The sequence below is a fragment of the Salvia hispanica genome, chromosome 3, assembly GCF_023119035.1.
Source record: "Salvia hispanica cultivar TCC Black 2014 chromosome 3, UniMelb_Shisp_WGS_1.0, whole genome shotgun sequence".
Taxonomy (NCBI): Eukaryota; Viridiplantae; Streptophyta; class Magnoliopsida; order Lamiales; family Lamiaceae; genus Salvia; species Salvia hispanica.
The window spans coordinates 4035262-4053061 of record NC_062967.1 but is presented as its reverse complement, the minus strand read 5'-3'; the positions used below and the strand labels follow the sequence as shown (position 1 = coordinate 4053061).

General features: G+C 34.7%; 3 protein-coding genes across 9 annotated transcripts; 1 reads left to right on the top strand and 2 right to left on the bottom strand.

The window, feature by feature from the left end:
• Positions 1-1390: 1390 nt before the first annotated feature.
• On the bottom strand, positions 1391-5653 carry LOC125215629 (probable trehalose-phosphate phosphatase 3). Of its 4 annotated transcripts, none has more exons than XM_048117098.1 (9): positions 5563-5653; positions 3192-3328; positions 2902-3045; positions 2721-2792; positions 2503-2628; positions 2360-2416; positions 2163-2264; positions 1853-2074; positions 1391-1770 (listed from the first exon to the last, which is right to left on the bottom strand). In XM_048117098.1, the coding sequence occupies exons 2-9, from the start codon at positions 3318-3320 to the stop codon at positions 1621-1623; spliced, it is 1002 nt and encodes a 333-aa protein (XP_047973055.1). In that variant the 5' UTR covers positions 3321-3328; positions 5563-5653; the 3' UTR covers positions 1391-1620. The 4 variants fall into 4 exon arrangements, with proteins under 4 accessions (XP_047973055.1, XP_047973057.1, XP_047973056.1 ...); XM_048117100.1 differs by having other exon boundaries at positions 3192-3333; positions 5563-5584; XM_048117099.1 differs by lacking the exon at positions 5563-5653 and adding an exon at positions 5104-5122.
• A 2786-nt stretch (positions 5654-8439) lies between these two features.
• Positions 8440-12782, bottom strand: LOC125216063. 4 transcript variants are annotated; one of them, XR_007175345.1, is made up of 4 exons: positions 12628-12782; positions 12457-12555; positions 8796-11287; positions 8440-8669 (listed from the first exon to the last, which is right to left on the bottom strand). XR_007175345.1 is itself a non-coding variant. In XM_048117674.1 (4 exons), the coding sequence occupies exon 4, from the start codon at positions 11173-11175 to the stop codon at positions 8857-8859; it is 2319 nt and encodes a 772-aa protein (XP_047973631.1). In that variant the 5' UTR covers positions 11176-11287; positions 12328-12384; positions 12457-12555; positions 12628-12782; the 3' UTR covers positions 8440-8856. The 4 variants fall into 4 exon arrangements, 3 of the variants coding, with proteins under 3 accessions (XP_047973631.1, XP_047973630.1, XP_047973632.1); XM_048117674.1 differs by adding an exon at positions 12328-12384 and having other exon boundaries at positions 8440-11287; XM_048117673.1 differs by having other exon boundaries at positions 8440-11287.
• A 1465-nt stretch (positions 12783-14247) lies between these two features.
• LOC125213536 (cyclic nucleotide-gated ion channel 1-like) lies at positions 14248-17798 on the top strand. The gene is made up of 8 exons (XM_048114138.1): positions 14248-14407; positions 14814-14953; positions 15083-15650; positions 15816-16028; positions 16102-16385; positions 16457-16568; positions 16681-16917; positions 16991-17798. The coding sequence occupies exons 2-8, from the start codon at positions 14925-14927 to the stop codon at positions 17687-17689; spliced, it is 2142 nt and encodes a 713-aa protein (XP_047970095.1). The 5' UTR covers positions 14248-14407; positions 14814-14924; the 3' UTR covers positions 17690-17798.
• Positions 17799-17800: the final 2 nt, after the last annotated feature.

The window sequence follows — 17800 nt, the reverse complement described above, 5'->3', positions numbered from 1 at the left end:
TTTTGTGGATGTCTATTTTTCGTGAACGGAGAAAGGAGGGAGTACTATTTTATTTAAAATCTTTAAAATAAAAAGATTTTTTTGTTTGAAACATAATTTTATGAACAGTAAATTGTGTATAGAATGTTACTTTCATAATTTAATTACAAGCGCTCAAACTTATTAGATGAAGGAGAAGTGCCTTGCCGACGGGCACATGTGTAATGTTAGCCGTGGACAAAATGATCGCTGTAAAGTTGAGGGCTGGTAGTGGGATTTCTAAATTGATATATGTTCATGATGTATATAAATGTTTATGGTCAATGTCACTTTATAGTTAATGATCATGCTCAAGAAAACTATGGATATCTAGTCATCACACCTAAACAATAGAGACACTATGGTTCGTGGATTTCTCACAAAAGTATTTATTTTTTAATTACGAGAAGTTCATTTGGTAAAACTGTTTTCTAAGTGATATTTTCGCTCATAATCAAAAGTCCAAAAATCATTCAAGAGTGGTTACATTTAAAATTAGTGGGTTTCAAAAGTTAATTGTGTCATTTATGTGGTACATTTATTGTAGTAGTGGAAACCCGAAATTACAAAAAAAAAATCTTTTAAGTGAGCCACCAAGAAAACACGTTTAATTAGTCACATCATAGTATAATATCCACTAAACAACTATCTAAATTGCGTTGGCATTAGTATAATTTTGAATTTTGAATTTGAAATCTCGAAAAGATAATTTGTAAACATTTTTATGACATGGGATATTTCTAAATTTCGAATTTGATATTATAAAGAATTTTAAAAAGTAGTTTGATGGATAGCATAAACTATGGTTTGACAATTTTCTTGGTACTTTTAACCTTCCTCTAATAGTTACTCCCTCCGTCCACGAATAGGAGTCCCGTTTTTCCATTTTGGTCCGTCCACAAATAGGAGTCCCGGTTCATAATTACTATAAATGATAAAGAGGCCCCACATTCCACCAACCCATTCCACTCACATATCATTTAAAACTAATATATACAAGTGGGACCCCTATTCCACTAACTTTCTTCCACTCACTTTTCTTAACATTTCTTAAAACCTGCACCAATAAGAAATGGGACTCCAATTGTTGAATAGAGGGAGTATCTAATAACAACTGAAGTCTTAGTCTTGGCTTCCTTAGCCAATCAATATTGAGTTTTTCCCCTTTTTACCTGTTGAGAACAGTGTCCTAATTATGAAAATTATTTGGACTTGATCACAAAAACCCATTGAATATATCACTTTAATTAGAATATGTAATTATGTTTCTAACAAATTAGTGCACAACCGTCCATCAAGTCAATGGACAATTAGAAAAATTCTTAGGAAATATGTCGATGATAGGTTTCTATAATAGGATGTGACAGAAATATCAATACATAAATAGTTTATTAAATATAAAATTCAGGTTCAAACATGAAATACATGCGGGGGAAAAGCAAACCTATACCACGAGGAAACTCGAATGTCGGCTATAAAAAAAGCAAGCCCCATTCTCATTTTCCTAAATTTATCCCTAAATTTAGTAATATATACCCCATGATAACTTGAAGTACTAATTCTAACACATGGAAAATAATTGTAAATATAATTTTCTATGAATCACGTCGACTTTAGTGTGTCGCCCCACCTCGACAAACGAAGCAAAAACGACAGCACTTCCGTTGGATCTTTCAGAGAGTAGGATGCCGAAGTTTCCCTTGGAGACGTTGACACAACAATACCATGGCCTTGTCCTCTACTCTTAAGAACCTATATAATTCAAAAAAAGAAATTTATTAATACTCGATATGATTATTGAAATTTTGATTTGATTTTTAGTAGACAGGCGGACCTTAAATGCATCTTCGTCAGTTTTATCATCGCCAATGTAGAAGGGGATGACATCATCGCCAGAATCCGAGAACCCTAGCGTTTTGAGAAGATATGACAAAGCATCACCTTTGTTCCACTCGATTGAAGGCCTAATCTCTAAAACTTTCTTCCCACGAGTTAGATGAAATATAGGATATTCTAAAAGCAAATTATGTATTCTGCCCTCCAGATCTCCACAATCCTACATCATTATATGCATAAGTGATTTAAAATAAATTGTTAGAACATGAACACATGTACACTTTCACTTTTGTTAGTGTTGACTTTACCTCGATCAAGACATGTCTGTAATGAACAGAGATGCAAAACGTATTATCCTCCACAAACACACCTGGGATGTCCAAGGTTTTTTGTTTGATCTCTTCTAACAGCTGTGTGAAACAAGTGTATATAAATGAATTAATCTAAAATATTCATTTAACTGATGTTGCACACAATTTAATTAGGGCCAAATTAATTCCTATACCTTCTTAATTGTAGGCAAGTACTCCTGAGCAGGTTGGAAAATTGTGATTTTGTTGCCCTATCACATCCAATAAAACTTTAAAATTCATGATACAGAAAATAGTAGTGATTACATTAAATAAAAATTAAAAAAAAAAACAAAACCTTTTTATCCATGGTGTTTGTTTGAAACTTGTTGTCATAAGAGTTTACATGCGATGGAGGCCCCATTATGTCCATTCCATGGCTCCCAGCATAGTAAATTTCATCCAACTTAACAAATCCATACACCTGATCATCATAACACACACTCTTTAAAAGGTAGAAAAAAAATCAATCTCGTATTTTATTTCATCGTGAATTAAAACACGAGTATGGTTTACCTTGTCACGACTTCTACCGCTTATTATAGCTGTTGGAAAGTGTTTTGCCACCTCGCGCACAGCACATCGCATCTTCAAAATTCAATAATATAATTAATAAAATAAAGGCTCGATCGGAAATTTCAAGGGAAAATGATTGGTTCTACATTTACCCTAGTGAAAAAATAAAACTAAAACTTACTGCATCGGACATGAAAGCGCGATCGGGGTCATTAACAATGGGAGAAAGTGTGCCGTCATAGTCCAAAAACACGACTATTTTCTTCCCTCGCATCGCCTCGCCCGTTGTCTCATTAAACCAAGTTAATGCTGAAGGATGCTCCTTCTACATATTTCAATATACTAATTCAATTAGCTAATACTAATATCTTTAATTAGGAAAAAGAAAACTACACATGATGGAGAAATATACATTAACATTTTAAAATTGAATGATCTAACAAAATTATTTTATAATGGAAGGGAACTCACCAGCCAAGAAGTATATATTTCATTGGGCTGATTGGGCTCTACGATACTGGGTTCAGATCCAGATGAATTGGGCCCAGATAGATAGCCTACAGCTTTATTGTAAAACCTCCTCATATTTTCTGTCACCATAATTCTATCTGCACTTAAAAAATTCATTACTTCCTCAGTTAAGTGGAATATTTTGAAATTTGGAAAAGAAAAGGAGCAAATAATTACAAATAAACAACGCATCACCCATCTTATTTTGAGGACTTGGTTATGCTGGAGCATGGTTTTAAAGAGGATGTATTAGTACATACAAGTGAGAGTCTTACTTAAAAAAAAAACAAGTTTGTGTGTGTGAACAAACACATTTGTATAGAGATTAATAAACATAAACCGAAAACGACAGGTAGAAATAATACAGAAAGTCTTTTTCTTGGAAAAGTTTATGGATTTTGAACAAATTCTAAAAAATATGGGGGCCACAAGTAAATTAATACTATATACTACTATTTATCCTAATTAATTCCCAAATGAAACAAAAAAATTATCAACCTGTTACAAAGAGATTATCCAGTAATCACATTATCTACTGTGCAAATATGTGCCAAATGCAAAAAACTAAACTTGTCACACTCATAATAGCAAAATCATTAATCAGGAATAAATCAATCTAAATCAAAAATATATAAATGAGTATAGTAGTAAATGATTAAAGTCAGATTCTGGTGACTCAACATTGCATGGCTGTCTGTTTAAAGACATAAACAAGTTGTAATATAATTTCTAGTTAACTTGTCATAATCAACCCCTTATATTTTCCATAACACCGACATTTATTTATTTAATTAAATGAAATACTACATGGCACATGTCTTTTTCAAAAGGCTATAGAGTCTCATATGCATGAATCATTCTGGCGCCACAATCCCAACTACCTCTTCCAACGGCCGCCAACTGTTTTTTATTACCCCACCCCTCTCTCTCTCTTTCATTAATGAGTCATATTTACTATAAACTAGTAGTAATTCTTTAATGACTATATGGATGGAAAATATGTACAATAAAGCATTAAAGAAGGAATAAAATAATGATAGTGTGGAAAAAGACAGAAAACAGAGGGTTTCTAGGAAACATCAAGTAAGAAATAATAACATAAGAGGAAAAAGACCAAGAATGGGTTCGTGTCAACAAAGGATGTGAAGGTTTAGAAGGTGGAGGAATGAGGAGAAGACACTTCAACCATCAAACACGCTTTAAACTGATTTTTTTTTATTAAAAAAAAAGACTTTTTCATGTGAAAGTTTAGTTTACTGCAAAATGACAAATGAAAAGTCCAAAAAAAAAACTAAACTATCTGGAAACTGAGTTAGTACATGATAATATTATGAATAGGACAGCTCAAAGTACAACTTCCAATACATAGTAGTGCATTAATGTTCAAATAGTAATAATAAATTAATCATAATGCATGCTAAACTTTAATGGGTGCAATTATTCTCTCATAAATAATAAAGTATATGGGTTCTATTGTAAAATTTTGACTTATAATATCGTATGATGATACAATATTAAATTAAGGGTGAGATCCCATATTTGTATGGTGGCAAAAATTTCATGAATAGAATTAAGCTGATTAATTTTTGTGAGAGAATCAAAACAATAAAATGAGACTATTTTTTCCTTAAAAAAATCCGCTTAAGGAAATACAGTCAATTAATATTTGGATGGAGATAGTAAACATCCTCCTAATGAATGATAATCTATTTGATGTTTTACCAAATCATTTCGATTTAGAAAAAAAAAAAATTTTAATCGTGGCCGTTCGCTAATGGGCTGAAGAGAAGGATCCATTACGTGGTCGTAGGCCCAGCGAGATCACTGGGCCCACATTGGACACGTGTGCGGTGAATATACACTGACTAACTACCTTAATTCGCTGAAGAAAAAGGTAACCGAAAAAACACCGCCACGACCTCGCAACGGCGCGTGGCTCCACTCCGCCACAGTTAAGTGGGGTGGAGCTGCACGCGCGATGGAGAGCGTGAGACCGCCAACCGCCAACCGCTTTCCCGTTTCCCGAGTAATGAAAAACCAAAGAAAATTACCAGAATAAAACAGACAAAAAAGATCCAGCCAAAACAAACACACACACACAGAAAATTGAAATTGAAATTGAAATTGAACTCGCATTATTGCAATTTAAGCTCTTACATGCATGATCAGAATGCAGAGAAATACGAGATTATAATGAAGATGATTAAATGAAAGAGGGCCCCTTTATCAATTTTATGTTTCTTAATTAAGAAGAAAAAGCAACAATGTTTTGAAATTTGTATATATATGTGTGTGTGTGTGTGTGTGTACCTAATGTAGTAAGAAGACTTACAGAGGACGTTTCTTCAGCCAAATAGAGAGAGAGAGAGAGAGAGAGAGAGGAGATGGGAGGAATGGTGGGGATATTTATGGAGGAAGAAAAGGGGTTTAGATGAAGGAGTTGGGATATTGTCATAATCAAGGTCAATATTTTGGTAATTTTTTGTTTTAATTATCATTTGCGTTTTCCTTATTTGTCCCGAATCTTTTTGCCTCACTAAGATTACCAGATTATCCTTCTAATTTACCTAATATATTACTAGTATATTGTTGTTTCTATTAATGTGATTTATAATTTTAATAACATTAGGAGTAATATATAACAGCAATAATAATATAATACTAAATATGATTGTTATTATTATAGTTATTTGATTTGATATTATTATAAAAATTGAATATGATACATAATTTTAAAGTGATATTAAGACTTTTATTATGAGTCATAATTTAAATAATTATATTATAATAATCTTAACAAGTTATTAATTGGGAAAAATATGTATATGAAAAGCTACGTTATTAATTTTAAGGATTCTAATTACTTTTTCTATTTAATTAAAAATCAAAGAAACACCAACATTTAAAATCAAGGTATAAATAAACTTTCCTAGATAGAAGTCTGACAAACAAAGTAGTAGTATAAGTCTTGAAGAGAATTCCATTGCGTATGAAAATCAGATAAATCCAAAGTATATTTGGTGGCAATTCAATTATATAAGAAAATGAGACAAATCAAAAGTCGATGTATTTGAATTATTATTAACAGAAAAAACTAATTGAAGTCTATGGGCAAAACAAGACATTGCCCAGAATTTTTGTCTAGTTAATTAGATGTATCGATGTTACAAAAGTACAAATTTTGTTACTATATTTTTTAGTGTAAAAAAGTATGCTTACATTTTTACGTGTCACAAAATTTCATAGATGCATGTGTTGGCGTAATTAAACCTTATTACATCTAAAGGTGTAGACATCTGTCATTGTGTATTTACAATTGACTAATTGTCCCATTGCTAGACATTTTAATTGTAGTAATATATATTTGCTTCCACGTTGTAAAATAATGGAGAAATTACAACCCTTAAACAAATATATTTACATATATACTACCCCTACAACATAAACGCATTGTCATTATTATATATTATAAATTAATTGGCAGCATGAGGAAATATTGATCCCAAACCCAATATAAAAACCTTTAATAAATGGAGTAATATTCTACTTCTTCGTAACTATGCTAAATTGTTTCTGATCATGCAATGTTTATGTTTAATCACCGCCAAATTAGTTTATGTTTAACAAAATAATGTAATTTTAAGGCATATGACAAATCATGGTAGCATGAGGAAAAATATATTGGGTGCCGAAATTCATTGACAATGTAGGGGCATGAATAATCAATCAAGCTACACTTTTCTAATTACACATGAAAGCACATGTAAAGGAACTTAATTAGGTCACTTCTCTAAGTCGAAAGCTATTATGCACCTAACTGTTACCTAATGCGTGCTTTATATAATATGCTTAACTTTTTTCCAAAAAATAATATAAATGACTTAATTAAGCATAATATATAGACACGTGAAATATCAATATATTAGTTAATCACTACATGCGCCAATGACTTAGTTGTTAGTACATCACACGTTTGACATTTAGTAACAAAATGTATAAACTAATGACCAAAAGTCTCCACTGCATTAATTGTTGAATGTTGTTTAAACCTAATTATATTTACTTATTTTTCGGCAGGAGTCTATTAGCCTATAATTAGTATTAAAAAATTTATATAAAAAATAATTCCCTAATTATATTTTCAGTATAATTTGATTTGATGTAAGTATATTATGTAAAATTATTCACTTCAAATATTTACTACCACTACTATAAATATATGTGATTTTTGAAAAGTAGTTGTAACGCGCACTACTCCAATTATATACTACTAATAGTTATTGATAGTTTAGTAATTTAATGTAGATTTTATATAGGGTTCTTTTTGGTTAACAATTATATTAAATTGATTATGACAAATATATTTCCGTATTGACATACAAATATCTTTGTATTGACATCCATAACGTAGTTTGTTGACATATTTGTCCATTATTAATTTAAGATATGTTGTTATCAACTGATCATATTCCATATAATTATTTGGTATCTAAAATTCTTAAAAATTGTGATCAAAATATATAGTCCTACTTATTTTTTTTAGCCCAACGCTAGTATCTGAATTGTGAAAGTGTGTATTTATAATATATACTCTGAATATTCTTGCTTTAATTTCTAAAGATTGTTTAGTACTAGTAATATATAGTTATGTTTTATTATTTCTAAAATTTGATAACGTAAGAATCTTTTGTATTTAAAACTGTATATATATGAGTTTATGTTTGTTTAGGAGCTAATTAGTTTGCTTCTACAAAACTTCTTTAACTCAATTTCATTCATGATTAAGCAAAAGATTTCTTATTCTTATAAAAATAATTCTAATACTATATCGTCAGTATTTACTTTCTATAGCTTATAAACTCAACCGACACCCTAAACACAAGAAAAATTAAACGTTTCTACATAACTTTTGAAAAGCCGAAAAAAGCTATCTTTAGAGAAAAGTAAATATTGAACACATTAGTCAAATTCTAGATGTATCTTGCATTATTCATTACAGGTAATCGAAATTTCATAGTTATGATCCTTCTCTTCTAGAGTTTTTGATATTAGCCTTCTGAGTGTATACATGTTGAACACATTGTCAAATTCTAGATGTATACATTATTTATGACAGGTAGTCGAAATTTCATAGTTATGACTTTCTCTTCTAGTTTTGATATTAGTCTTCTGAGCGTGTACATGTGAAAGGAAGAGAAAGAAGAGAGAAAAGGGAAATTAATTTTGAGGGATTGAGAGAGAGACCTAGCAAAAGCATCACACATAGCAGAATGGCAAAAACCAGCAAAATACAAAAAAACAAAAAAAATATCACAGAGGTGTCAATTTTAATGATTTTTAACCGTCTGTCTTCGCCAGCAGTAGAAACGAAGAAATTCTTGTCTTTTGTTTTTGTCGCATCTGTCTCCTCACAAGACAGCAAAACGAATTCGAAAAAATCTGCCAAAATAAACTGTAGTTTCAAAATGCATTACTTCTAGAGCACAACGGCTCACCACTTCTGTGCAGTTGCAAAAACTAACAAAAAATGTTATCGCGGTCAATAAGTACCGAATGCTTAGCTACCTTGTCAAGTCGACTTGCTTTCTTCCCTACTCGGCCTCCAGATATATATACAGCCTGGGCTCTAGTCAGACGATTCAGACCCATCGTCTGAACTACTGTTAGGGGCGTCCTGCAATACCTCTTCTTCCGAACTACTATTAGGAGCCTGCAATACCTCTTCATCCGAACTACTATTAGGAGCGTCCTGCAATACCTCTTCATCCGAACTACTATTAGGAACGACCTGCAATACCTCTTCATCCGCATTTTCTCCATTTGGAATTGGAGCCTCGTTACCTTCAGTTATCACCTGAAGAAGTTCCAATGGGGTGGCTGCTGTGTCCAGCTCCAGGCATCCTTTTGGAGCATTTTCAGCTTCTAAGCCGGTGAGTAAGTGATTTGGAATCCGGTGAGAGAAACGGAGCATCTCTTCCTTTGGAATCCTCTTGATCGCTTCAGGGTTCAAATTCGGACGAAATACAGTCTTGAAACCAACAACCTTCACCAGGGGAGCAACGCGCACACCAACTTCCTCATTGTAGTCGTCCACCACGGTCACCATGTCATACTTGTGTACGACTTCATCATGGGTATGCTCATTCCAATCTGACGACCAATTTTTGTAGAGTGCCCAAACGTCACCCTTCTGAGGGACTATTAGAACACCCCCACGTGAGTTCTTTGACCAGTTAACCTTTTGAGAAAATGCATTCATTGATTTGCAGTTCTCATGCCTACCCACCCTAAACTCTCCACAAGTTTTATAGAAACCTGACCCAACCCAGTCCATATTGCTGAATTCATTTGTCGTTTTGGAGTTAAGCCAGCTAATCCTTAGCTTAAAAGGATCTCTACAAACCACCTTGTGAATGAAGGCATAAAAACGCGGCATGCCATCATCATCGTCATAAGCAGACCAAACTTCATTATCCCCAAACGAACTTTCTGATCTATCCTTGTCAAAATCATGAAAATCTGGATCTGGAACACTCATTGAAGCATCTTCAGGATCCTCTTTACTAGAATTAACAGTAGAATTGCAAACCTGGACCTTTCTTGGTCGATCACCATTCCCATTCCAACCAGGTCCTTCTATATTACTAGTGCCTTTACTTCCTTTCATGCTTCCCTTGGTTACGTGTTTCTCTTTGATTGCTTCAGGCTCTGACCTCCACATACTCAGTTTGTTCAGAATCTCCTTTCGAGTCTTTGCAATTAACAAACTACGCATTTCAATGGGTGTCAAATCTCTGGTGCTGTTTGGTTGTTGGTAGGTGGTACCAGAAAAACCATAAATCCTTGACCCTGGTGCAGTACTACCAACTCCACCATTTCCTGTAGCTACATTATAGTTCACTCCATAACGACTACTATCACCCTCTAGTTTTCTCTTTTGAAAACCTCCCTCCCTTGCAGCAGCCGCATGTAATTCACTGTATGACCTCTTCAACTTATCCTGTGCCTGCTGAACAACATTGGCTGCTTTTGCAGCAATAGATGGTTCTGTACGTCCAACACCAGTTGATCCAGAAGGTGGACCCTGCTGGTTAGGATATCGACCTGAATTTGAACCTGGTTGAAATGGACCCGAGTTTTTAGCAACTGGAACATTTCTTCCCTGATCAAAAGCATTCCGACAAGGATGAGAATTTGAAGATTGCTGCTGAGGAATCTGATTAGAAGATTTTGAAAAATTATAGGGTGGAGCTGTCTCAGAAGCCAAAAAGGCTTCACGACAATTGGGACAGAGAAGAGTACTGTTGAGATACTCCTTAAGATACTCATAATGCATCTTGCACCGATGGCAGATAGTCCAAAAAGTATCATTCCTTGGAGGTGGTGCCGGAGTTGGCTTAGGAGGTGGTGGTGGTGGCTGCGGCCGCTTGGTAACATTTTTTGGGTTCTTCGGTCGGGATGGTGTCCTTTTGGCAAAGGTGAAAATCCCATTTCCCTTGGTTGCTGATGGACCACCACTATGCATCTGGACCTTCTGCTGAAACCCTTTGGGTTCCCTCCTTTGATTATATTGTAACCTCTTATTCTTATCTGATAACAAACTCCAGGCCTCTGAAATAAGTTTGAAAGCACCATCAGCACCAACTGCTTTATTCTTATCAGGATGCAAACTCAGAGCCAACTTGCGGTAGTGTCTCTTTAGTGTTTCTTCATCAGCTGATGGGGTCACACCAAGTACTCCATACCAGTCAATTTCTCCACTTATTTTGTTCTCGGCAGAAACATACACATCAAGTGTGGTCAAAATTTGGGAAATACCATCTAACCCTGGATAAAGAGTCTGAGCCTTCAAAGCAAATTTTCTGGCACCAGCAAAATCTTTATTTTCTAACTTGCCCTCTGCAATTGATTTTGCCCGGAGGGCTTCATCTCTGTTGCACTCCATAATTCTCCAATAGTTGCTTCTCAGTCTTTCGGTTGATCACTGATGGCACTCTCACTAAACTTCACAACCCAACAGAGAATCTCCAGATCTCTAAAATATTAGTTTTCAACACCTGATTCATACAAAATGTCAGACACACCAGAATATAGAAAACAAACCCAATTTTGAGTGAAAATGACTCATAATAAACCAGAATCTGGATGCACAATCCACAAAAGAGACATAAAAACCAGTATTAATATGTACTGCTGCAAACTTTACCGGCGCAAATTACATAACTAAAACAATCAGATTAGAAAGAAGATGCGAGAAGGTAGACAGCAGTCAGACTATGAGAGAGAAGTGAACCATCTGTCCCCTAAACCCTAATTATACATTACTATGAGCATCCACAGTGTTGCTTCCCACCGTGGTGCCACAACAGCAATTTCCTTGATTTTAAAAAATTCCTTAAACTTCCTCCACAATCATACTTCCTCAAATTTAACTATTAGGTCCCACTATTAAAATACTCAAGAGGCTGTCTTACATGAGCAAGAAGACACAATACAAGTGAAAACGAGGAGGCAGGGAATACGAGGGGTCACTGAAGGATAAGTTAGATCGCAATTCACAACTTAGAGTTTAGGTGGTGGTTTTATATAATTTTGTTTGTGGATCTAATTTTCTCCTAGCTATATGACAACACAGAAAGATATATATCACATTTAAAATACTATTCCTATCGTTGCTTTTGAAGAATGATGTAAGGAGAATAACCACATATTGAATATGAAAAGGGTACAGCGGATTGGGTGCAATAATCATCCTTCAATGTAAAAAAAGGAACAAAAATCAAAATTGAGCCAGTCATCTAGCATCACCACAAAGTAGCAGAGTATAGTCCTCCATGGCAGTCGCCCTATACTTTCGCAGAAGTGACAACGGCACATCACAAACATATCAAGCATGCTCATTATACTTAATTTTGCATATGATACAAAGTTGCATGTATGAGGTCAAAATGGCACTCGACCGTGTACATCTGAAATTCTACTTCACAACACAGCCTAAACTAGCAAGTTTGAATTGCTATGCCTTACATTCTTTCACTAACATCAGTTGCCAGTCTAAATGAAAAATAAATCAGATTAAAAGCAGTAGAGCACATACAAGCTGTAATCAGAGGGAGAACACATTGCACCAAATCAGCACATTCTGGGGCAAAAACTGTCAACACATCGTAGACTTACTTCAACAGCACGAATTGAGAGAAAAATCCAAGCAGCTATCAAAACTTACCAAAAATGGCTAAAACTCGCGAAACAGAAAATAAGCTGAATTGAACTAAAAAGCAATGGATCTGAGATCATTCAACACCAAAAACGCACAATTCCTCTCCTGATCAAAATACAGAAACCCTAGATTCAGCACACAAAAAAGTTGACTAAGAAACCATAGAAATAAAAATACCTTTGCAATTCAAAATTTCAGGCAGCGGGAGTTTGAAGTTTTGGCAGGAATTTCTTCCCTTTCTTTTATTTAATTTTTCCCACCAAATTGAAATGGAGACTGCAAAAGTTTTTCTAGTCAAACCCCCATAGAGAAATGAGAAAACTCAAATGCCCCAATTGAATATCTCAAATTGAAAATGTAGGGTTCCACTTTTCATGTTTTAAACCTAAAGTACTAACTAGAGTTAGAATTAAGCATGGTTAATTGGCATTTGAGCTTAACTATAGTTACTTTTCAAATATTCAATAGAATACCTTTTTTGTTTTTTATATATTTCTACCGTTGTGTTTTTATAGCGTATTAAAAATTTACTTAGTTTGTCAGATTCGAAAAAGTCATTTCTTCATTCACTATTATATTTCGATCTCAGCCAAAATGATTGACATCCAAAATTGTATATAGCTAATTTAATGTTTCAATATTTCATTAAAATTAACATTGTACAGTAGTTACAAACATACAACTCTTATTTTGTTTAGTTGATCTCTAAGGCTGTTTCTTCCCCTAGTCATACCATGAACAATAAGGGACATTGTAACTTAGTTTCATTAAATCTAAATAATGTTTATATTATTAAGTCACACTTGAACACATTTGTGATGTTTATTATACTCCATTATCTAGACTATAGAGGCCCAAAAGGTGGTAGAGTTATTGGATTAATTCAGGTAGTTTAAATTATTAAAATGGGGATGCCTCAAATAATTCAAGATTGAGATTGGACCCTCTTATCAATAGTCCCATGTCTTTGGGCGCAAATGATAAATTCATACATATTGAAGGTTGATTCCAAAATTTGTAGGTGTTAATTGTTCAAATTGCAAATCATTATGTATATTGTATGGTATGTATAGTAAACGAGTACTCCTACATGGAGTAAGAAATAAGGGCCCGTAGTATATAAAATTGGATTTCGAGTTCTATGGAATTGATTTTGTATTGACTAAAAACCAAAATATCATACACATCAAATTTGTTGGTTGTAAATTCCCCACCATCTATCGTCATGATTGCTCCTTTGGAACCTGGAGCTTTAGACACCAATTGTTGAAAAATAATATACACCATCACAAAAGCTCAACGGAGAACATGATAATTAGTTACTCAACTCAAATGTTTGATACATATACTCCTATTTTAGTTAGAGCATTTTTATTCAGCCTGAAATTTTATGCAATATTATTTTGTAGGTTAAGTAGAGAGAAAATGAAATAGAATGGATAGTATTTCTATTTTAAGAAATGTGCAGGTGACATTAAAATAATATTTTGTCATAATTTTTTGACCACTACTCTAGAAGATTGATAAATGTAGATATTTTTATTGAGTCGCTCTCTAATTGACCAATTCCACTATTTGGGGGAGAATGTCTTGGTGCATTTAAAACTGGGTCCCATCAATATGACTTTCATGATCTCATAGGTTTGACTTGTGTACAAATACATCAGTCAAACACCCATTTTAAATTTATCTTTTTAAATTAGTTTTTTATTATCGCTGTTTATTATAAACAGTTGTATAAATGGGTTTATTAATGATTGATAGAATAAAACCAAAACTGCAAAATCACAAGTTTTAAACTTGAAAGGAAGAGATTGGAAAACGAAGCCTACGGGAAGCTTCCCTCGCAACTCAGTCTTTCTCTTGTGGACTCGAATTTCTAACCAACTCATAATTTCTGTACGCGTCTGCTTTTCTCCTTCATCGTTTTTGCCTTCTGAAATCAGAGTTCAAACTGGTAACTTGTGATTTCTCTATTTGATGAGATTTTGTTTTTTTGGCTGATTGCTTTTGGAGAGGAAGTTTAGGTTTCTCCGCTAAAACTTGCTTTGGTTTTAGTATTTTTTTTGTTTCTCATTTTTAGATTTGTTTATTGCCACGCAGTTTGAAAAATGAAGAAACCGATGTTTGTAATGTTTGGCGAAATTGTTTGACTAAAGTATTGAGTGAAGAAAAAAGTTGAACTTGATTTAATTTAATGCTATCTATCTGTGATTATCCTGGATTTTGAAATGTTGAATTAGGAAAAGTAGTTGGCGCCGGTTTGTTATCTCCATTTTTGTTGATCAATGGTTAAAAGTAGTTCTCTTTTCTGATTGTGAACAACTTCAAAATTTATGACTATGTTAACTATTCACTTGCAGAAATCAATCCATCAGCATATTGTGGTTCACATGTGCTTCTCACCAATGTTGATGTTCCCATAATATGAGGTTTTATCTTCCTTTGCTCTTGTTCTGATCTAAGCTGGAGTTATGGATCACTACCGCAAGAAGTTCGTGAGGTTAGTTAGTTCAAGATGATTGTTATCTCTATGCATGTGTTATTTTTTGGGGACTATATATGTGGAGTAGCATTTTAGGCTGCAAAAGTGTATATTATCTCATGCATAGTCTTCTATATTATGTTTCAGATTTCAAGATTCGAGATCAGAAAAAGGTTTAAATGAGCAATCTTCGTCTAGAGGTGGAATACATCCGAGCAGATTGAATTCAGTAGCATACTCAATTTCAGACAAATTTCATAGAGGTGTAGAAGCTGGATCTGATAGAATTAGGAGGTTCAAGGGATCAATAAGATCTTTCTCTTTGAAGAGGTTTTTGACAGATGATGAGGGACCTAGGAGGAAAACTCTTGATCCTCAAGGACCATTTCTTCAGAAATGGAACAAGATTTTTGTCTTGTCTTGTCTGATTGCTATCTCCTTGGATCCCTTGTTTTTCTACATTCCAATTATCAATGGAGAAAAGAAATGCCTTGATTTGGACGAGAAATTGGAGATTGCTGCTAGCATTCTACGATCTTTTACGGATATCTTTTATCTCACACATATTATTTTCCAATTTCGTACCGGTTTCATTGATCCTTATTCACGTGTATTTGGAAGAGGAGTCCTAGTTGAAGATTCCTGGAAAATAGCAAAAAGATATCTCACATCATACTTTATAATTGATATTCTCGCAGTTCTTCCACTTCCGCAGGTATGACATAACAATTACTCCATACAATTGAAGAAATGCTTAGCTTAGCTAAAGAGCTTCTCTTTTAACTATTCAATGAACTTGTATAATGCCATTTTTTTTATCGCTACATAGATTTTGTCTTTAGAATCTGTCGTTCTTATCCGGTTATCTATAACTTTCCAGATTGCAATTCTCATCATCATTCCAAAGATGAGGGGAGCAAGATCTTTGAACACCAAGAATTTGTTGAAATTTGTGGTTTTATTTCAATATATACCAAGGGTTCTCCGGGTGTATCCTCTGTATAAAGAAGTCACAAGAACTTCTGGCATACTTACTGAAACAGCATGGGCTGGAGCTGCCTTCAACCTTTTCCTTTACATGCTTGCCAGTCATGTAAGTCTATCTAATAAGCTTCTGAGTTGGGATCCATTATATCTTCTAATTGTCTCTTTTGGTCCATTTTTAGGTGCTTGGAGCCTTTTGGTATTTGTTTTCAATAGAACGTGACACTACATGCTGGATAAGAGCTTGCGGAGATCAATCTGCTTGTAGAAATGCTTCGTTTTATTGTGATGCCGAGCCTGCAAGATTCGCAGAAAACCTGACCAAGTTATGCCCTATACAGCCTCCTAATACAACATTTTTTGACTTTGGGATATTCCTTGATGCTCTTCAATCCGGTGTTGTGGAATCAAAAGACTTCCCTCAGAAGTTATTTTATTGTTTCTGGTGGGGTCTGCAGAATTTAAGGTCAGCACATTCCTGAATTTGTTCGATGTTTTCATTGCGTAGTTTCTAATCCGGTGTATGGTTTTTTGCAGTTCCCTTGGTCAGAACCTTCACACAAGCACTTATGTCTGGGAAATTGCCTTTGCAGTTTTTATATCTATATCCGGCTTGGTGCTATTTTCGTTTCTCATTGGAAATATGCAGGTCAGTGGTTTAGAATAAAGGGGATCTGCAATTTTCTTAGATGATTTAGACATGTTCTTCAAAACTAAACAGAAGAAATAATATAATGATAATGATACTGTTTATTCAACAGACTTATCTGCAGTCTACAACTCTGAGGTTAGAAGAGATGAGGGTGAAAAGGCGAGATGCAGAGCAATGGATGTCGCACCGCTTACTTCCAGATAATTTAAAGGAACGAATCACAAGATACGAGCATTATAAATGGCAGGAAACTAGGGGTGTTGATGAAGAGAATCTTATCCGTAATCTTCCTAAGGACCTTAGAAGAGACATAAAGCGACATCTCTGTCTAGATTTACTTAAGAGGGTGAGTGTTTCCATAAACTCATTTGCTACATCTCTGTCTACTTCAGCTTAGTAAAACTTCTACCAATATTCAGGTGCCACTGTTCGAGAAAATGGATGAACAACTGCTCGATGCAATGTGCGACTGTCTCAAACCAGTTCTTTACACTGAGGACAGTTACATAGTGCGAGAGGGCGATCCAGTTGACGAGATGTTGTTCATCATGCGTGGCAAATTGTTCACTGTGACCACTAATGGAGGAAGGACGGGTTTTTTCAACTCTGAGTATCTGAAAGCTGGTGACTTTTGTGGCGAAGAACTCTTAACTTGGGCTCTGGATCCTCATTCATCATCGAATCTCCCCATCTCCACCAGAACCGTACAAGCCCTTTCGGAAGTGGAAGCATTTGCCCTGATGGCTCATGATTTGAAGTTTGTGGCGTCCCAGTTCAGACGGCTACACAGTAAACAGCTACGCCATACTTTCAGATTCTACTCTCAGCAGTGGAGAACCTGGGCAGCTTGCTTTATACAAGCAGCCTGGCGCCGGTATTCTAGGAAGAAGCTCGAGGAGTCTCTTCGCGAAGAAGAAAACCGGTTGCAAGATGCTTTGGCCAAGGGTGGGAGTGGCTCGCCAAGTCTGGGCGCAACCATCTACGCCTCCAGATTTGCAGCGAATGCGCTTCGTGCATTGAGACGCAATGGTACGAGAAAGACGAGGATGCCAGAGAGGATATCACCAATGCTGCTTCAGAAGCCAGCAGAACCAGATTTTACTGCTGAAGACAAATGAATCATTCTTACATGTAACTGTAACATATTAGTAGCTTTTATTGTGTTTTGTAATCATGAAATATGAATGTATCTTGGTTGCTGCTATACAGCTTTCCATTTTTTTTCCACA

Coding starts and splice junctions, on each gene's coding strand:
- LOC125213536 (XM_048114138.1), top strand. CDS start 14,925: ATGGATCACTACCGCAAGAAGTTCGTGAG. Junction 16,569..16,680: donor TTCTCATTGGAAATATGCAG/GTCAGTGGTTTA, acceptor TTTATTCAACAG/ACTTATCTGCAGTCTACAAC. Junction 16,918..16,990: donor GTCTAGATTTACTTAAGAGG/GTGAGTGTTTCC, acceptor ACCAATATTCAG/GTGCCACTGTTCGAGAAAAT.
- LOC125215629 (XM_048117097.1), bottom strand. CDS start 3,429: ATGGGTGATGCGTTGTTTATTT. Junction 2,793..2,901: donor GCGCTTTCATGTCCGATGCA/GTAAGTTTTAGT, acceptor TGAATTTTGAAG/ATGCGATGTGCTGTGCGCGA. Junction 2,265..2,359: donor ACTTGCCTACAATTAAGAAG/GTATAGGAATTA, acceptor TGTTTCACACAG/CTGTTAGAAGAGATCAAACA.
- LOC125216063 (XM_048117674.1), bottom strand. CDS start 11,175: ATGGAGTGCAACAGAGATGAAGCCCTCCGGGCAAAATCAATTGCAGAG.